This window comes from Stomoxys calcitrans, chromosome 3 (assembly GCF_963082655.1).
Source record: "Stomoxys calcitrans chromosome 3, idStoCalc2.1, whole genome shotgun sequence".
NCBI classification, from domain to species: domain Eukaryota; kingdom Metazoa; phylum Arthropoda; class Insecta; order Diptera; family Muscidae; genus Stomoxys; species Stomoxys calcitrans.
Window position 1 is genome coordinate 97155039 of NC_081554.1, and position 19903 is coordinate 97174941.

The window sequence follows — 19903 nt, forward strand, 5'->3', positions numbered from 1 at the left end:
AGCCAAATTGTCCCACATGCGCAAATGCCAGGCCAAAATTTCACAAAAATTTTCGTCAGGGAAATTCTATGAAGAAAAATACTTAGTAGATCAAAATGCTGATGATAGTAAAGGGTCCCAGTTATGTGACTCTACGTCAATAAAGAATACCTCAGATCCAAAAGATTTTGATTTTCCTTTGCAGATTGCTGATTCAAAGGACATTTTGCAATGTCAACCAGATAGTTCGAACAAATCAAGTTCCTTTTGCAGTTTTGAATATAGACCTGATATTAATTTAAGACATATTTTTCCAAAATTACCCTATCATAAAAGGTATGAAATTTATATGCAAAGAAGAAACGAAATTTTTAATAAGTCTGATAAAATAGTTGCTAGTGTGCGAAAACCAAAACGTTCAACTTTACGTTACAGAAAATATTTTAGGCTAAAGAAAATTGCAAGAAAACTTTTAATTTCAGCTATAATATCCGACCCAATAGATAAACGATTTTATGCTCAGGTTTCATTCCTGGAATTCAATGAATACGGTCTCTTAGACACCGGAGCCAATATAAGTTGCGTAGGAGCATATTTAGCTAACCATCCTTTTCATAGATATGACAATTTTGTAAAATGCAAATCATTTGTCAAAACCGCTGATGGAAAAAATATCGAAATTAAAGGTTGGATTCAAGTTGATATTTCTTTTAAAGGTCAAACTAAGACAATTAAACTGTTCATTATTCCCGCCATATCATCTCGTATTATACTCGGCATAGACTTCTGGAAAGCTTTTAATTTAGTCCCAAACATAATAAGCTCCATAGATCTTTTTGAGGGCCCAGTCAAACTCGAAGTTCCCTTTGATAAAAATTTAGTTAAAGACAGTCAGAGTGAAATAGAATTAGAATCTGATGAACATTTTTACCCTTTATCTTCTGATCAACGATCAAAACTAGACATGGTCATATCCATGTTTCCAAATTTTCAGAAACAAGGTCTTGGTAGGACAAATCTGATTACTCATAGGATACATATTGGAGACGCGAGTCCTATCAAACAACGATTCTACCCCGTATCGCCGGCAGTGGAGAAGATCATTTATAAAGAGATAGACCGAATGTTAGATCTAGGCGTTATTGAGAAGTCTAACTCGCCATGGAGCTCGCCCATGAGGTTGGTTCTTAAGCCTGGAAAAGTTCGTCTATGTTTGGATGCGAGGAGGTTGAATTCGGTAACCCAAAAGGATGCCTACCCCCTTCCAAACATAGATGGAATTTTTGCCCGACTTCCCAAAGCTCATTTGATTTCCAAATTAGATTTAAAAGACGCGTATTGGCAAATTGCCTTAGAGGAAGAATCGAAAGCCTATACTGCCTTTACCATCCCCGGACGTCCTCTTTATCAGTTTGTGGTGATGCCTTTTGGTTTATGCACGGCTCCCCAAACTATGTGTAGGTTGATGGACCAACTCATTCCACCCGACTTGAAACATTGTGTATTTGGATACTTAGATGATTTAGTTATTGTGTCGGAAGATTTTTCTAGTCACCTGGAAGTATTAATGCGAATCGCATCACAATTTAGGAAAGCTAACCTAACAATTAATGTAGCAAAAAGTAAATTTTGTGTAGTGCAGGTGAAATACCTTGGCTATGTTATTGGCAATGGAGGCATAGGTACAGACCCTGAAAAAGTGACAGCGATCTTGAATTGGCCTGTCCCCAAGAATGTAAAGCAGGTTAGAGGATTTTTGGGCTTAGCAGGTTGGTACCGTCGCTTTGTTGATAATTTTTCCACTATAGTTGCTCCAATCTCAGATTTAGTTTCTACGAAGAAGAAGTTTTACTGGACCCCAGAGGCTCAGGAGGCCTTCGACAAGGTTAAGAAATTGTTGACTACAGCTCCAATTTTGGCTAACCCAGATTTCAGTAAGAAATTCTTCGTGCACTGTGATGCCAGTAATTACGGAATTGGTGCGGTTCTCGTGCAATTGGACGATGAGGGCAACGAGAGGCCAATTGCCTACATGAGCCGGAAACTTAATACCGCCCAACGTAATTACAGCGTCACAGAGCGAGAATGTCTTGCTGCAATCGAGGCTATACACAAATTCCGCTGCTATATCGAGATGCAGGAGTTTGAGGTTATAACTGACCACTCTAGCTTGTTATGGCTTCTCAAACAACCTGATCTCAGCGGCCGACTCGCTAGGTGGGTTTTCAAGCTTCAATCCTACAATTTTTCCATTAGCCACCGAAAGGGAAGGGACAATATTGTTCCCGATGCTTTGTCACGCATCCCAGAAAATGGAATTTCGTCCTTAGATCTCTCAGCACCGGAAATAGATCTTACCTCGCCGCATTTCAATGATTCCGATTATCGTGACCTCAAGAACAAGATTTTAGGTGAACCGTCAAAGTACCCCGATATAAAATTGGTAGATAACTACATTTACATTAGAACAGATCACTATTCTGGAGAGGAGGAACAGGAGAACAGGTGTTGGAAGTTATGGATTCCGTTTAGACTGCGTACCGAAGTTTTGTCTAGGGCCCATGATTCGCCTATTTGTGCACACGGAGGTATGACGAAGACGCTTCACCTATTGCGTAGAAGTTTTTTTTGGCCAGGAATGGTCAAAGATGTGAGGAATTACGTCAAGAATTGCGAGGTTTGCAAAACGACGAAGGCCCCTAACTTTACTATGAAACCACCAATGGGAAACCAAATCGTATCGTGTCGGCCATTCCAAAGGCTTTATATAGATTTTTTGGGTCCATATCCCAGAAGTAAATCTGGCTATGTTGGCTTATTCATTGTGCTGGACCACTTCAGTAAATTCCATTGGTTGTGCAAATTGAGGACATTTAGATCGAAGAGTATAATAGATTTTCTAGAGACCCAAATTTTTCATATATACGGCGTCCCTGAAAGCATCGTTAGTGATAATGGAACCCAGTTCCGTGCCCATGATTTTAATGCTTTCTTGACCTCATACGGGGTTAAACATATCTATACGGCACTATATTCCCCTCAAAGTAATGCGTCAGAGAGAGTTAATCGCTCGTTAATCGCAGGTATCAGGGCCTACATTAAGAAAGATCATCAAAGATGGGACGAGACCATTAGCGCCATTAGCTGCGCCTTGAGAAACGCTTATCATGAGACCATTCACACGTCTCCCTATCACGCTTTGTATGGAATAGATATGATAACCCATGCATCTTCATATCAGCTACTTAGAAGTTTACAGCTTTTGGACGAACCAAGCTTTCAATTATCTAGAGATGATATTTTACAATTAAAACACCTGGACATGAGGAAATTTATGAAGGAAGCCCATGATCGTAATTCTAATCAATACAACCTAAGATCGAAGCAACAGTCTTTTCAAGTTGGCCAGGAGGTATTCCGTCGAAACTTCGCCCAGAGCTCGGCTGAACGAAAGTTTAACGCGAAATTGTCGCCCATGTTTATAAAGGCCAGAGTGCGAGAAAAAATTGGTAATAGCTATTACATTTTGGAAGACTTACAAGGAAAACTAGATGGCACATACCATGCAAAGGATATTCGTCCTTAGGGATACAGAAATCACTCCCTTTTTCCAGCTAATTCTACGTACCACCGGCACAGAATTATCCGGTTTTGTAATGGTCGTTTTTACCTTTAGAGACATTTTCAAATTTTTTTTCGTTATCAACACCTCAAGAATTTTTTTTTAATAACTTGGTACCTGGGTATTTTTTTTTCAGTGAACAAAATCTGTTCTTTCTCACCAAATCGGCCTTCACATACATTTGGAAAATGATTTTAAATAATTTTATACATTTAAATACTAACGCCTTTGTTTATGTTCAGTTAGTACCAAAAAAAGAGCACTGGTTTGCATTTGGTCTCAACATGAGATAACCATAGTGAGATATAACAGTTTATTTCACGATTAATTGATAACCCAATCAGCCTGACTCAAACATTTCATTCTCCACAAAACAAATCAGAACTTCCTTTTTGTTTCAACTTCTGCCGAGATAACATCAGCTTCTATAAAAATCCAGGTGATAGGAGAAAAAATAAGTGATATTAAACTCTACGAAATCGTTTTCATCCACAAGTTTTTGCAAACATTGCAAGCAAAAATTAGTTTGTATTCTGTCTGACGACAACGTGGATAAAATATTTTATAAAGGCAAAGTAAGTTTTTACCCGAAGATATAAAGTGAGAATTTTACAAGAAATTATTTTTCTCAGGGAATCAAATTCATAGACAAATACGTCCCGTTCATCCATCTCACAGGCTTGAGAAGACGGGGGACGTAATTACAGCGTCTTTCCCCTACTCACGCCTGGTTGACGTTTTAGGGCTATGCCCGAATGAATTTCCTAAAAACTGCCCGAAATGAAGACGTAATTTTCTCGAGACCCCTAGAAATTTCTTTTCTTCATAGAATCCCACCATCATTCGCTTGCGGAGAAAGAAAAAATCTGAAATTTGAATTTTTACATGGAAAAAATATCTATCACCCAATAAGTTACCCTTTATTGGAAAGCAGAGAGCGTGGATTCAATAGTTTATTATAACATCAAATCAATATGTATGACTGCTTGGTTTGATTGAATCAACGCAGCATTGCTCCAACAGGTTGAGATCGAAAAGAGGAAACAAAAAAACAACAACCACATGGCACACCATTGATCCCCAAAATTATTGCTTAACAACAACACAATGAACAAACCGCCAGTCTAACAAAACACATTGCTAATTATTGAGTTGCGTTCTCCCCGCCACTGTACCCAACAACTCAGCAACATACTTTGCCGCATAGCAACCTATGGTCATGCTAGGGCTCATTATTATCATCATTGCCGAGATCGTCATCTTTTCAAACCATCATTTAGTTAAGTATTTGTCATCCCAAAAGGGTGAAATATTATCTATAAAAATTTTTTTTTTAAAATTAATTTTTTTTTTTGCACTTTAGTTTTATAAGGCCTAGAACGTAAGTTTAGCAATCAATTCTCATTTACATCGCTAAGGCAAAACCCAATAATTTCCTCTACTAGTCTCATCACACATCACGCAGAAAAGGGCCCTATTCTTGCATCGATGGACAAAAAGTAATTCGGTGAGTGTTTGTTTCATTATTTAAGTTTGTGTTTCTGCTTTTGCCTTAATGAAGTGATCATAATAATCATATTGAGAATTCGAATGATAAAGTGTCTAGTAAAAATCAATTTTTGGCTTTGTGAGATCGATTGAAAACTGAATATGCCAACAAAATTTAAACGTTGTGTTTTTAACAAGTTGATTTTTGCTAGCAAATTTTTTTTTAAGTCTGAAATATTAAAAAAAATTTTTGCAATTTAAAAAAGCCAAGTTATCTATTTGGGAAATAGAATTTTTTTTTTTCATTAATCAATGTGTGCTAAAAATGTGAACTATATATTTTTCTAAGAAATTTTACTATGTATCCCTCGATTTCCCAGATAAATAAAATTTCGTTAATGCTTAATTAATTAAACGAATGCAAAGAATAAGTTAGATAGATTTTTTTATAGAAAATAATGTTTAAAAATGTTAATATATAAAATAATTTTTTTGAACTAGAATGAAATGTATTTCGCGATAAATATTAACTATATTTTTTCGAACAAATCTCTTTGAAATATTGAAGTGAAAATGCTACTTGAGTAGATTTTTTGTTCATGGGTGTTTCGTTTCATAAGGGCAATGGAAAAGTGATAGTGTAGTTTATTTCTACAGCCTTTAGTTTTGGGGTTCTATGTAAAATATAATGCCACTAGAACCAATGGTAGGGAGGGTTTTGAGGCAAAGGTTTCTCACATCACCTAGAGAACCTGTTTAAGGTCTATTTTTATAGGATATCCTGTTTGTTATTTATTTGTAGAATTAGGGGGCAATTGAAGTATTTAAATTTGGCCAATTTGTTGAAATATTACGTTTTATTAAATAAACTAGGAGTCTATATAATATTTTATTATGATGTACCTGAAGTCAATTCTCAATGAAAAGGACACGAACCCCCCCAACGACTGCTTGCTAGCCCTATTAATGGCTCCTATCGTCCTTTTCAGTGAGTTTTGTGGGAAATTCTTAAAGGCCGCTACAGTAGTGGATAATGGTACGTTACATATATCAGTTTAGATATCGATTTGCGCCATACCCAGCACACTTATAGGAAGTCATAACGGAACACCTTATGCAAAATGAACAGATTTAAATCATACTTAACACAGTTGTTGGAAGTGGTACCGAAACACCACGTGCAAAATTTCAGTCAAATCGGGTCGATTTGAGCCATACTTACCGCAATTGTTGGAAGTGATACCAAAACACCACGTGCAAAATTTCAGTCAAATCAGACGAGAATTGCGTCCTCCAGATGCTTAAGAAGTCAAGACCCAAGACCGGTTTATATGGCAGCTATATCAGAACATGGACCGATTTGGCCCATTAACAATACCAACCGACCTAAACTAATAAAAAGTATTTGTGCAAAATTTCAAGCGGTTAGCTTTATTCCTTCGAAAGTTAGCGTGCTTTCGACAGACAGACGGACGGACGGACATTGCTGGATCGACTTAAAATGACATGACGATCAAAAATATATAAACTTTATGGGGTCGCAGACGCATATTTCGAGGTGTTACAAACAGAATGACGAAATTAGCATACCCCCATACTATGGAGGAGGGTATAACAAGTAAAAGGCGTTAAGTTCGGCCGGGGCGAACTTTGGATACCCACCACCTCGGGTATTTATAAAGGGTGATTTTTTTGAGGTTAGGATTTTCATGCATTAGTATTTGACAGATCACGTGGGATTTCAGACATGGTGTCAGAGAGAAAGATGCTCAGTATGCTTTGACATTTCATCATGAATAGACTTACTAACGAGCAACGCTTGCAAATCATTGAATTTTATTACCAAAATCAGTGTTCGGTTCGAAATGTGTTCATTCACCGTAACGTTGCGTCCAACAGCATCTTTGAAAAAATCCACCAGCGCACAAACCACACCAAACAGTGCATTTTTCGGGATGCATGGGCAGTTCTAGAACGGCTTCTGGTTGCTCTTCACTCCAAATGCGGCAATTTTGCTTATTTACGTAGCCATTCAACCAGAAATGAGCCTCATCGCTGAACAAAATTTGTCAAAATTTGAACACATTTCGAACCGAACACTGATTTTGGTAATAAAATTCAATGATTTGCAAGCGTTGCTCGTTAGTAAGTCTATTCATGATGAAATGTCAAAGCATACTGAGCATCTTTCTCTTTGACACCATGCCTGAAATCCCACGTGATCTGTCAAATACTAATGCATGAAAATCCTAACCTCAAAAAAATCACCCTTTATAAACCACCTTTTGTCGTAATCTGTTGAAAAATGCATACCTTAAGCCCCATAGCAGCTATATCGAAATCTGTTCCGATATGGACCAAATACTAATAAGTACAAGTCATTGTTCAATTGTGTATAAATATGGGTCTTTTTAGTAGCTATATCTACAAATAAACCGATGCGAACCATATACGACACGGATGTCGAAAAGCCTAACATAAGTCACTGTGTCCAATTTCAGTGAAATAGGACTGTAAATGCGCCTTTTATGGGGCCAAGACTTTAAATCGAGACATCGGTCTATATGGCAACTATATCGAAATCGAACAATAAATGTTCCTTTGATGGCCACAAAACCTTAAATCGAGAGATCGGTCTATATGGCAACTATATCCAAATCTTGACCGATCTTAGCCAAATTGAAGAAGAATGTCGAAGGGCCTTATTTAACTTACTGTCTCAAATTTTGGCGACTTCGGACAACAAATGCGACTTTTATGGGCCCAGAACCTTAAATCGAGAGATCGGTCTATAAGGCAGCCATATCCAAATCTGGACCGATATGGACCAAATTGAAGAAGGATATCGAGCGGCCTTACACATCTCACTGCCTCAAATTTTGGCGATATCGGACAATAAATGCGCCTTTTATGGGCCCAAAACCTTTCACCGAGAGATGGGTCCATGTGGCAGCTATATCCAAATCTAAACCGATCTGGGCCCAACAACTCACTATCACAAATTTTGGCATAATTGGACAATAAATGCCCCTTTTATGGGCCCAAAACCTTAAATCGAGAGATGGGTCTATATGGCAGCTATATCCAAATCTGGACCGATCGGAGCCAAATTAAAGAAGAATGTCGAAGGGCCTTAATTAACTCACAGTCCCAAATTTCGGCGACATCGGACAACAAATGCACCTTTTATGGGCCCAAAACCTTAAATCGAGGGATCGGTCTTTATGGCAGCCATATCCAAATCTGGACCGGTATGGACCAAATTGAAGAAGGATGTCGAGGGGCCTAACACAACACACTGCCTCAAATTTCGGCGACATCTGACAATAAATGCGCGTTTTATGGGCCCAAAACTTTAAATCGAGAGATCGGTCCATGTGGCAGCTATATCCAAATCTGAACCGATATGGGCCCAATTTACGAAGGATGTCGAAGGGCGTAACACAACTCACTGTCCCAAATTTTAGCAAAATCGGATAACAAATGTGGCTTTTATGGGCCTTAGACCCTAAATCGGTGAGGCTATATCAAGATATATTGTAGTTCGATATAGTTCCATCTTCGAAATTAACCTGCTTATGGACAAAAAAGAATCTGCGCAAAATTTCAGTTCAATATCTTTATTTTTAAAGACTGTAGCGTGATTTGACCAGACAGACGGACGGACATAGCAAGATGGTCTTAGATTTTTACGCTGATCAAGAATACATATATATACTTTATAGGGTCGGAAATGGATGTGTTGCAAACGGAATGAAAAAATGAATATGCCCCATCCTTCGGTAGTGGGTGTTAAATGAAAACTACAACATAAATGAAAATTTAGATTCCATTGCAGGATATTGTACGGCAATATAATATTCCGTTCAATGCTTGCTATTCCAAGAATGTCGCAGGAAAAACTTTCAAAAGTAAGGCAAAATGTGTAATGTTGCTTAAAACGTGTGACCCGGCTTTCTTTATCAGTATAATTTTTCAAATGAATCAAAGTGCTTTACATACCAACCCAACAAGAGTAGGTTGCAAGAATGTCAAATGCTATTTTTTGAATAAAAAGCATTGAACAACATGGTCTATAGCCGAACAATATCCTGCAATGGAATCTAAATAAGATTTTAAGACCAAAAAAAAAAAAAAAGCGCAAACAGATAAATGAATATTAAAACAAGTAAAAGCGTGCTAAGTTCGGCCGGGCCGAATCTTATATACCCTCCACCATGGATCGCATTTGTCGAGTTCTTTTCACGGCATCTCTTCTTAGGCAAAAAAGGATATAAGAAAAGATTTGCTCTGCTATCAGAGCGATATCAAGTTATGGTTCGTTATGGATTCGGACCATGATTAAAATATATGTTGGAGACCTGTGTAAAATTTCAGCCAATTCGAATAAGATTTGCGCCCTTTGGAGGCTCAAGAAGTAAATAGAGAGATCGGTTTATATGGCAGCTATATCAGGTTATGAACCGATTTGAACCATTCTTGGCACAGATGTTGGATATCATAACAAAACACGTCGGGCCAAAATTCATTCAAATCGGTTAAGAATTGCGCCGTCCAGAGGCTCAAGAAGTCAAGTCCCAAGATCGGTTTATATGGCAGCTATATCAGGTTATGAACCGATTTGAACCATTCTTGGCACAGATGTTGGATATCATAACAAAACACGTCGGGCCAAAATTCATTCAAATCGGTTAAGAATTGCGCCGTCCAGAGGCTCAAGAAGTCAAGACCCAAGATCGGTTTATATGGCAGCTATATCAGGCTATGAACCGATTTGAACCATTCTTGGCACAGTTGTTGGATATCATAACAAAACACGTCGTGCGAAATTTCATTCCAATCGGATAAGAATTGCGCACTCTGGAGGCTCAAGAAGTCAAGACCCAAGATCGGTTTATATGGCAGCTATATCAGGTTATGAACCGATTTGAACCATACTTGGCACAGTTATTGGATGTCATAACAAAATACGTCGTGCAAAATTTCATTCCAATCGGATAAGAATTGCGCACTCTAGAGGCTCAAGAAGTCAAGACCCAAGATCGGTTTATATGGCAGCTATATCAGGTTATGAACCGATTTGAACCATACTTGGCACAGTTATTGGATGTCATAACAAAATACGTCGTGCAAAATTTCATCCCAATCGGATAAGAATTGCGCACTCTAGAGGCTCAAGAAGTCAAGACCCAAGATCGGTTTATATGACAGCTATATCAAAACATGGACCGATATGGCCCATTTACAATACCAACCGACCTACACTAATAAGAAGTATTTGGGCAAAATTTCAAGCGGCTAGCTTTACTCCTTCGGAAGTTAGCGTGCTTTCGACAGACGGACGGACGGACAGACGGACGGACATGGCTAGATCGTCTTAGATTTTTACGCTGATCAAGAATATATATACTTTATAGGGTCGGAAATGGATGTGTTGCAAACGGAATGAAAAAATGAATATGCCCCATCCTTCGGTAGTGGGTGTTAAATGAAAACTACAACATAAATGAAAATTTAGATTCCATTGCAGGATATTGTACGGCAATATAATATTCCGTTCAATGCTTGCTATTCCAAGAATGTCACAGGAAAAACTTTCAAAAGTAAGGCAAAATGTGTAATGTTGCTTAAAACGTGTGACCCGGCTTTCTTTATCAGTATAATTTTTCAAATGAATCAAAGTGCTTTACATACCAACCCAACAAGAGTAGGTTGCAAGAATGTCAAATGCTATTTTTTGAATAAAAAGCATTGAACAACATGGTCTATAGCCGAACAATATCCTGCAATGGAATCTAAATAAGATTTTAAGACCAAAAAAAAAAAAAAAGCGCAAACAGATAAATGAATATTAAAACAAGTAAAAGCGTGCTAAGTTCGGCCGGGCCGAATCTTATATACCCTCCACCATGGATCGCATTTGTCGAGTTCTTTTCACGGCATCTCTTCTTAGGCAAAAAAGGATATAAGAAAAGATTTGCTCTGCTATCAGAGCGATATCAAGTTATGGTTCGTTATGGATTCGGACCATGATTAAAATATATGTTGGAGACCTGTGTAAAATTTCAGCCAATTCGAATAAGATTTGCGCCCTTTGGAGGCTCAAGAAGTAAATAGAGAGATCGGTTTATATGGCAGCTATATCAGGTTATGAACCGATTTGAACCATTCTTGGCACAGATGTTGGATATCATAACAAAACACGTCGGGCCAAAATTCATTCAAATCGGTTAAGAATTGCGCCGTCCAGAGGCTCAAGAAGTCAAGACCCAAGATCGGTTTATATGGCAGCTATATCAGGCTATGAACCGATTTGAACCATTCTTGGCACAGTTGTTGGATATCATAACAAAACACGTCGTGCAAAATTTCATTCCAATCGGATAAGAATTGCGCACTCTAGAGGCTCAAGAAGTCAAGACCCAAGATCGGTTTATATGGCAGCTATATCAGGTTATGAACCGATTTGAACCATACTTGGCACAGTTATTGGATGTCATAACAAAATACGTCGTGCAAAATTTCATCCCAATCGGATAAGAATTGCGCACTCTAGAGGCTCAAGAAGTCAAGACCCAAGATCGGTTTATATGACAGCTATATCAAAACATGGACCGATATGGCCCATTTACAATACCAACCGACCTACACTAATAAGAAGTATTTGTGCAAAATTTCAAGCGGCTAGCTTTACTCCTTCGGAAGTTAGCGTGCTTTCGACAGACGGACGGACGGACGGACAGACGGACGGACATGGCTAGATCGACTTAAAATGTCACGACGATCAAGAATATATGTACTTTATGGGGTCTCAGACGAATATTTCGAGTAGTTACAAACAGAATGACGAAATTAGTATACCCCCCATCTTATGGTGGAGGGTATAAAAAACTAAAATTAAAAGAATTAGATGATTACAACGAAAAATTATTGGTAAGTTTTTTCTATAAATTTAACGCGTTGCTGTTGGTTTGTATCTCATGTGGTAGCGTATTCCAAAGACGTGTTGGTTTTTTTGAAGAAATGCGGTTCTGAAAAAAGACTACGTGGGCTAAATGCAACCAAACCCTTACCTCTGTTTACCATACTGATATGTAGTTTTCTGTATAACTATGATTTTCTGAGCAATAATACCCTAAGTTTAAGAAGAGTGTCAAAACTATAACCACAAAGCGTATTAACAAACCTTATCAATCCATATACATTACGAACAATGTTGTTGAAAGCTACTTTTATCTTACGTTGATTCGATGAATCGCTGAAGAGTTCGCATCCATATACTCGTATTAGTCCTGGGACAAGGAAAGTTTTCGCAAGCAGAGCACGAATCTTAGGTAATGTGAATGAATGCTTGATCCACAAAGATCGTAATTTTGCATAAGTTTCGTCAACAGCTACATTCACATGATTTGACCAAGTCAGTGAGCTGTTGAATGTACTACTAAGATTCAATATATTCCGCATGATATTCGGTCCATATGACAGCTGTATCCAAATCTGGACCGATCTGCAAAATCGGATAATAAAAGTGGCTTTTATGGGCCTACGACCCTTAATCGGCGGATCGGTCTTTATGGCAGCTATATCCAAATCTGGACCGATCTGTGCCATATTGCACGATTTCGGCGAAATCGGACAATTAATGCGCCTTTTATGGGCCCAAAAACCTTAAATCGAGAGATCGGTCAATATGGCAGCAATATCCAAATCTGGACCGGTTTGGGCCAAATTAATGAAAGATGTCGAATGGCTTAACACAACTCACTCTCCCAAATTTCGGCTAAATCAGACAATAAATGCGTCTTTTATGGGTCCAAAACCTTAAATCGAGAGATCGATCTAAATGGCAGCTATATTCAAATCGGGACCGATCTGGGCCAAATTGAAGAAGGATGTCAAAGGGCCAAATTTCAGCAAAATCGGATAATAAATTTTGCTTTTATGGGCCTAAGACCCTAAATCGGCGGATCGGTTTATATGGGGCTATATCAAGATATAGTCCGATATAGCCCATCTTCGAACTTAAGCTGCTTATGAACAAAACAAGAATCTGTGAAAAGTTTCAGCGCAATATCTCCAGTTTTAAAGACTGTAGCGTGATTTCAACAGACAGACGGACGGACATGGCTAGGTCGTCTTAGATTTTTACGCTGATCAAGAATAAATATACTTTATAGGGTCGGAAAAGGATAGTTCGATGCAAACGGAATTACAAAATGAATATACCCCCATCCTTCGGTGGTGGATATAAAAAGCATGCCCATCTTTGATAAAACAGGTATAATGCATAAAAATTGCCATGCTATTGAAGCTATATCAGGTTATGGATCGATTTGGACCGTACTTGGTTTGGATGTTCGAGACTACAGTAGAAGCCATTGTGCAAGATGCCAAATCGGATAAGAATTGCGCCATCTAGAGGCTCAGGGAGTATATATATCTAGAGCTCAAGGAGGAAGATCGATTTATATGGGAACTATATCAGGTTATGGACCGATTCAGACCATACTTGACATAGTTTTTGAAGGTGAAAACAAAACAGAATTTCATGCAAAACTTCACCCAAATCGCATAAGAGGCTCTAGAGGCTTAAGATATGAAAATCCTTGATCGGTTTATATGGTAGCTATATCAAAACAAATTTCAAGCGCCTAGCTTTATACCTTCGATACTTAGCATGCTTTCGACAGATGGGCGGACGGACCGATTGAGCTAGAGCTTTTAAAATAGGAAACGAATACACTTAAGAAATATATATAAAGTGACTAGATGACTTGCTCAAAGTTCGTATATTTTGGTACCAAGAGTACAATATAGTACAAAATAGCTTATCTACAGCTAAGGTAGATAGCTAGCATTATGCATACGATTAGTGCCCCAATTGGTACTATTTGGACTTTCTTCGCACATTAAGCTAGAGCCCTAAAATTTGGCATATAAGTTCACCTAGGAATTATATGTTGAGTAACAATATGATTTTGTATTTTTCCAAAATTCGTGCATTTTGGTACTAAAATGTACAAAATATCTTATCTTCAAGAGCTAGTTACGAGAGAGCTAAAACAGTGGAATTGCTAAAAGCGATCTAAGTTTTGTTTCGAGTTTCAAAAATATGTTCGATGATATATTTAGTACATTTTGTCGCTTACGGTAACATGTCGAACATTCACAGCAACAATGACTCTCATCCAAAAAGCAAGGATGCTATTTTCATTGTATATGACCCAACCCATAGTACATGCATGTATCGGAGTTTCCTATAAGGGCTTGACAACTTTTTTAAACCCTCTACCATTGGATGGGAGTGTACTTATTTCGTCATTCTGTTTGTAACTCCTCGAAGTATTCGTCTAAGACCCCATGAAATTTTGTACAACGACTTCTCGCATGACCTCCAACATACGCATCAAATATGGTCTGAATCGGTATATAGCCTGATACTTCTCCCCTATAAACCGATCTTCCCATTTTACTCTTTGAGTGCCTAAAGGGCGCAATTCTTACCAAATTGGCTATCATTTTACGCATTGCCTTCTACTATGGTCTCCAACATTCAGATCAATTATGGTTTGAATCGGACCATAACTTGATTTAGCTCCAATATCAAAATAATTCTATTATTTTATCAATTGTTTGCCTACAATGAGATACTGGGAAAAGAACTTGACAAATGCGATCCATGGTACAGGCTTTTACTCGTTGTTAAATAAAACTCAAATCATTTGAGACATTTCAACAAGTTAGAGCGTGCTAAGTTCGGCCGGGCCGAATCTTATATACCCCTCTACCATGGATCGCAATTGTCGAGTTCTCTTTTTAGGCAAACAAAGAATATAGAATAAGTACTGTTATGCAATTGAAGCTATATAAATTTATAGTCCGATTCGGACCATAAATGAATACTGAACATTGTAGAAGTCATTGTCTTATATTTCAATTCATTCGGATAAGAATTGCGCCTTGTAGGGACTCAAGAAGCAAAAACGGGAGATAGGTTTATGAGGGAGCTGTTTCAAGCTATTGATCGATTCAGATCATATAAGACACGTATGTTGAAGGTCATAAGAGGAGCCGTTGTACAAACTTTCTGCCAAATCGGATGAGAATAGCGCCCTCTGGAGGCTCAAGAAGTCAAGATCCCAGATCGGTTTATATGGCAGCTATGTCAGGTTATGTATTGATTTGGGCCATACTTAGCACAGTTTTGCAAGTCATAACAAAACACCTCATGCAAAATTTCAGCCAAGTCGGATGAGAATTGCTCTCTCTATTGGCTCAAGAAGTCAAGATCCAAGATCGATTTATATGACAGCTATACCAGGTTAAAACGGATTTGAATCATACTTAACACAGTTGTTGGAAGTGATACCAAAACACTTCTTGCAAAATTTCAGTCAAATCGGACGAGAATTGCGCCCTCTAGAGACTCAAGAAGTCAAGACCCAAGATCGGTTTACATGACAGCTATATCAAAGCATGAACCGATTAAACCCATACTTAGCGCAGTTGTTGGAAGTGATACCAAAACACAACGCGCAAAACGTCAGTCAAATCTGACTAAAATTGCACCCTCTAGAGGCTCAAGAAGTCAAGACCTGAGATCGGTTTACAAAGCAGCTATATCAAAACATGGACCGATTTGGTCAATTTACAAATCCAACAGACCTACACTAATAAAAAGTATTTGTGCAAAATTTCAAGTGGCTAGCTTTACTCCTTCTAAAGTTAGCGTGCTTTCGACAGACGGACGGACTAGATCAGCTTAAAATAACATGAAGATCAAGAATATATATTCTTTATGGGGTCTCAGACGCATATTTCGAGGTGTTCCAAACAGAATGACGTAATACAATAGTATACCCCGAAATTAGTATATGAATGAAACTCGACCTCATATTATATTTTTTCTTACCATTTATAGATAATAGATTTTTCCGATTAACGTATAAAATATTATGTCACAGACTTCTTTTAAAATACTTTGACATTCATACAATATAATGTAACAAAATTACTAAATATACACTCACCTGTTGCATTCGATGCGTGACTGTCTGATGGAGGGGCGGCGGTTGCAACTAATCGCGATGCTAAACTTGGCAATTCAATCTTTTTCGCTTTGGCAATGTTGAAGATTTCGTTGGTGGCCACTGCTGTTGGTGTCGATGCAGCACTGCAGTAATTACCATTATCCGGCAGAGGGGAACCAGGAGTGCCTGCACCACTGGCGTTTACTACCCCACTGCTGTTGCCATTGCCACCGCCACTCAGTACTTGTGCCAACTTTTTACCCAGGTGCATGGCCATTTGTTCATCGGTACTCTCTGGACTGGATTCTGTGGGCAGATCTGTTGGCAGGATTTCCAAAAAGCTCGTTTTGGCCACTGACAACAGCGATAACTTGTCCGCTTGGTGGCGCCTTCGCAGCTCGAGAATAGCTCGCGCTGTTGTGGGCGATAGAATACCCGAGGTATCGCCAGAGGCTATACTTATTTCGCTGAGCGGACGTTGACCCCTCGCGCCTGTTGCATTTGCTTGAGTTGTTGTCGCTAGATCCTCTAGCGTCGTCGGCAGTTGAACTGCCCTGTAGGATGGTTTGGTGTGCGTTTGATTTGTATTTGTTATCCTAGTTGCTTGTGTGTTGACTGCTAAACTACGAATGTCATCGATATGTATGCCTTCACCTTCTACATCGTCATCATTGTCCGAGGCTATGGTACAAGGGTCATCGGGCGATTCCACGGGCGCTGTAATACTGGCACTATGCGGTGATTTTGGGTCTGTAAAGAGCGAATCAGAACTGGATGACAAATCTCTAAGCATAACAAGGTCGCAGTTATCATTTAAAGTGTAAAGGCTATGACGACGGACAGTACAATCGTAACCAGGACTCCCACCGCGAATCCCTTTGGCTACTTTTAAACCACCCGTGGCGGTGCTCATCCTCATTGGCCCGGCCATGTTTTTACGGAAAATATCCTCAATGTCGTCCTGGTCACAAATCGACTCTTTAAAAATGCGCTCTGTGTGGGTGTGTGCGATTGTGGGGAGGTGAGGATTGTCCGGTAGCAAACATAAATGCGTATAAGCCCAACATCGCAAGTAATGATGGACAGTGCAATATGGGAACATTGACAGATAGAGAGAGAGAGACAAAATCCAGCGATTGTTAGCAGTGTGAGAAAAGTGGAAGATACAGAGAAGAGTGTATAAGGAACTCATTATTATTAATTGTGTGTTGAGAACGATTGCAATGGCACTGTGCAATCGGACGTTTTCTAATGAATGTCGCCACTAGTTGCTGGAATGATTTGAATAACTTGAAGCATAAAGCAAATGCCGATAAATGAATGCCTTTATGTGAGATGTTAAGCGAAATAAGGTAAAAACAGCTCATAATTGGTATTAATTAAGCAAATTTACGAGTATGGCTAACTTTGAGATTAACACTAAAAAATCTCACTTCGTTTTGGAAGTGTATGGAATATATTTGGCTGATAGACAAGGGAATAGCAGTGTATTACGATATGAAGAGAGCAAAATTAATGAAACAAGTTACGGAAGATACTTTTCCAATTCACTAAAACTAGGGAAAGAATCTTGAATATTAAAGCTGCCATCATACTATAGTGCTTGTCATATGACATGCACAATTTTGCATTATTTAAGTGGCATGCATAGTGCGTTACGAATGAAAGTAACACATGACAATCACATTTCTAAATAACACATGTTATTTTTCGATTAGTGCTTGCTCTACTCTTTCTAACAAAAACAAAATGAAATAAGCTATTTTTGTTGTCAGTTGGATGAAAGCAACTTCAAATTAAACCGTTTTCGCAACTTTATGATTTAATAAGCCCTCTCACATCTTTGATAATTTTTACGAGTTAAAAAATCAGCTTTTGTTTACATTTTTAGGTTGAGTCACCGAATTAAATCCGATTATGACTCTAAACGCCAGGGTTCGAATCCTGTCAAGAACATTTTCAAACATGGTTATCTCCTCCTAGTGCTGGCGAGATTTGTGAGGTACTATGCCATTTAAACACTACACCCCAAAGAGGTGTCGCACTGCGGCACGCAGCGTCCGCTTTCAAAAGAAAGCCCCTTTTCATTGAGCTTAAACTTGAATCGGACAGCACTCGGTGATATGTGAGAAGTTTGCCCCTGTTCCTTAATGCAATGCTCATGGACAAATTTGCAGTTGCATAAGAAAATAACATATGAGCAATTCTGCGAAAATTAACCGCCTTAATTAAAAACCTAAAATTAGATATTTGTAAATAAATTTATACCTAATGGTTGGCACGTAAGTAATACCGTCTAAATATCTACCTTATAATAGGTCGGATTGGCATCATTGTTTCTCAAAAATTGAAGAATCATTTCAATGCTGGTATCGATTATTAAAAAATAATGGTGTTAAACTTTGAAAATATGTTGTTGTTGTTGTAACCACATTTTCATGTGAAGATGGCGATCCTCGTGAAGCTCCTGTAGGTGAGGAGGTAGCTCGCTCCAGTTTAAAGGACCGATCGCCGCAAGAACAGCTTGGCCATTGGTTATTTAAAGGCACCAATAACCCGCCTTGTCATATCGAGCATCATAGGCACTCAGTATTTGTGCAAGAACCGGTGCCGACCGCCTCTCACTGAGACTCTCCGCTGATTATCCGTGACTGCCGTTGCAGCTACTCCTGATGGAGCTTTCCACTATCCGCAACCTGTGGTCGCGCCCGGTAGCTTGCAGCTAAACTTCTCGTGACAGCAATGAACACCATACAGACACCAACCTATGTGGTGCTTACGCTATCCCGTGCCGGGTTGAAAATATTTAAGTAGAGTTTTAGTTACCAGTCAGTGCAAGCACTTTTATTTTAAGGTTCAAGTATGTAAAGCCCGTTTCAAAAAAGGACAACATTTTCTTTTGAAACATTTCAGGAAATAAGAAGTTTTCATAAATGTGTATCTTTTTGAGTAACTTTATACTAACTATAAAAAAGTCTGTTTTTAGTATGTAACACCCGTTACATTTAGCACAATATGAACATGGAGAACAAAAACAAATTGCAGAAATTTTGCCTCATTCAGACTATATTTGACACGTATGTTGAAGGTCATGGAAGAAGCCGTTGTACAAAATTTTTGCCAAATCGGAAAATTATTGCGCCCTCTAAAGGCTCAAGAAGTCAAAATCCCAGATCAGTTTATAGGGCAGCTCTATACGATTTCAACCATACTTAGGACATTTTTTGGAAGTCGTAACAAAACACGTCATGGAAAATTTCAGCCAAATCGGATAAGTATTGCCGCCTATAGTGGCTCAAGAAGTCAAGATTCAAGATAGTTTTATATTGCAGCTATATCAGGTTATGGACCGATTTTAACCATATTTAGCACAGTTAATGGAAGTCTCACGAAACACGTCATGCATAATTTCAGCTAAATCTGATGGGAATTGCGCCCTCTAGAGGCTCCAAAAGTTAAGACCCCAGATCGGTTTATATGACAGCTTTACCAGTATATGAACCGATTTGCATTTGTTGGATATCATAACAAAGCACGTCGTGCAAAATTTCATTCCAATTGGATAAGAATTGCGCACTCTAGATGCTCAAGAAATCAAGACCCAAGATCGGTTTATAAGGCAGCCATATTAAAACTTGAACCGACATGGTCCATTTACAATCACAACTGACCTACACTAATAAGAAGTATTTATGCAAAATTTCAAGGGAATAGATTTACTCCTTCGAAAGTTTGCGTGATTTCGACAGACTTTTAAATACATTTTTTCAGAAGATATATTCGT

At 38.5% G+C, this 19903-nt stretch overlaps 1 protein-coding gene across 6 annotated transcripts in view; it reads right to left on the bottom strand.

Annotated features, from left to right (window-relative positions):
- The window catches only part of LOC106091098 (protein cappuccino), a 321527-nt gene that overhangs the window by 154369 nt on the left and 147255 nt on the right, over positions 1-19903 (bottom strand). For all 6 annotated transcript variants that reach the window (XM_059366105.1, XM_059366107.1, XM_059366104.1 and 3 more), the window contains one exon: positions 16120-16869. In XM_059366105.1, the coding sequence (XP_059222088.1) occupies positions 16120-16869 (750 nt within the window). The remainder of the gene's footprint in view (positions 1-16119; positions 16870-19903) is intronic.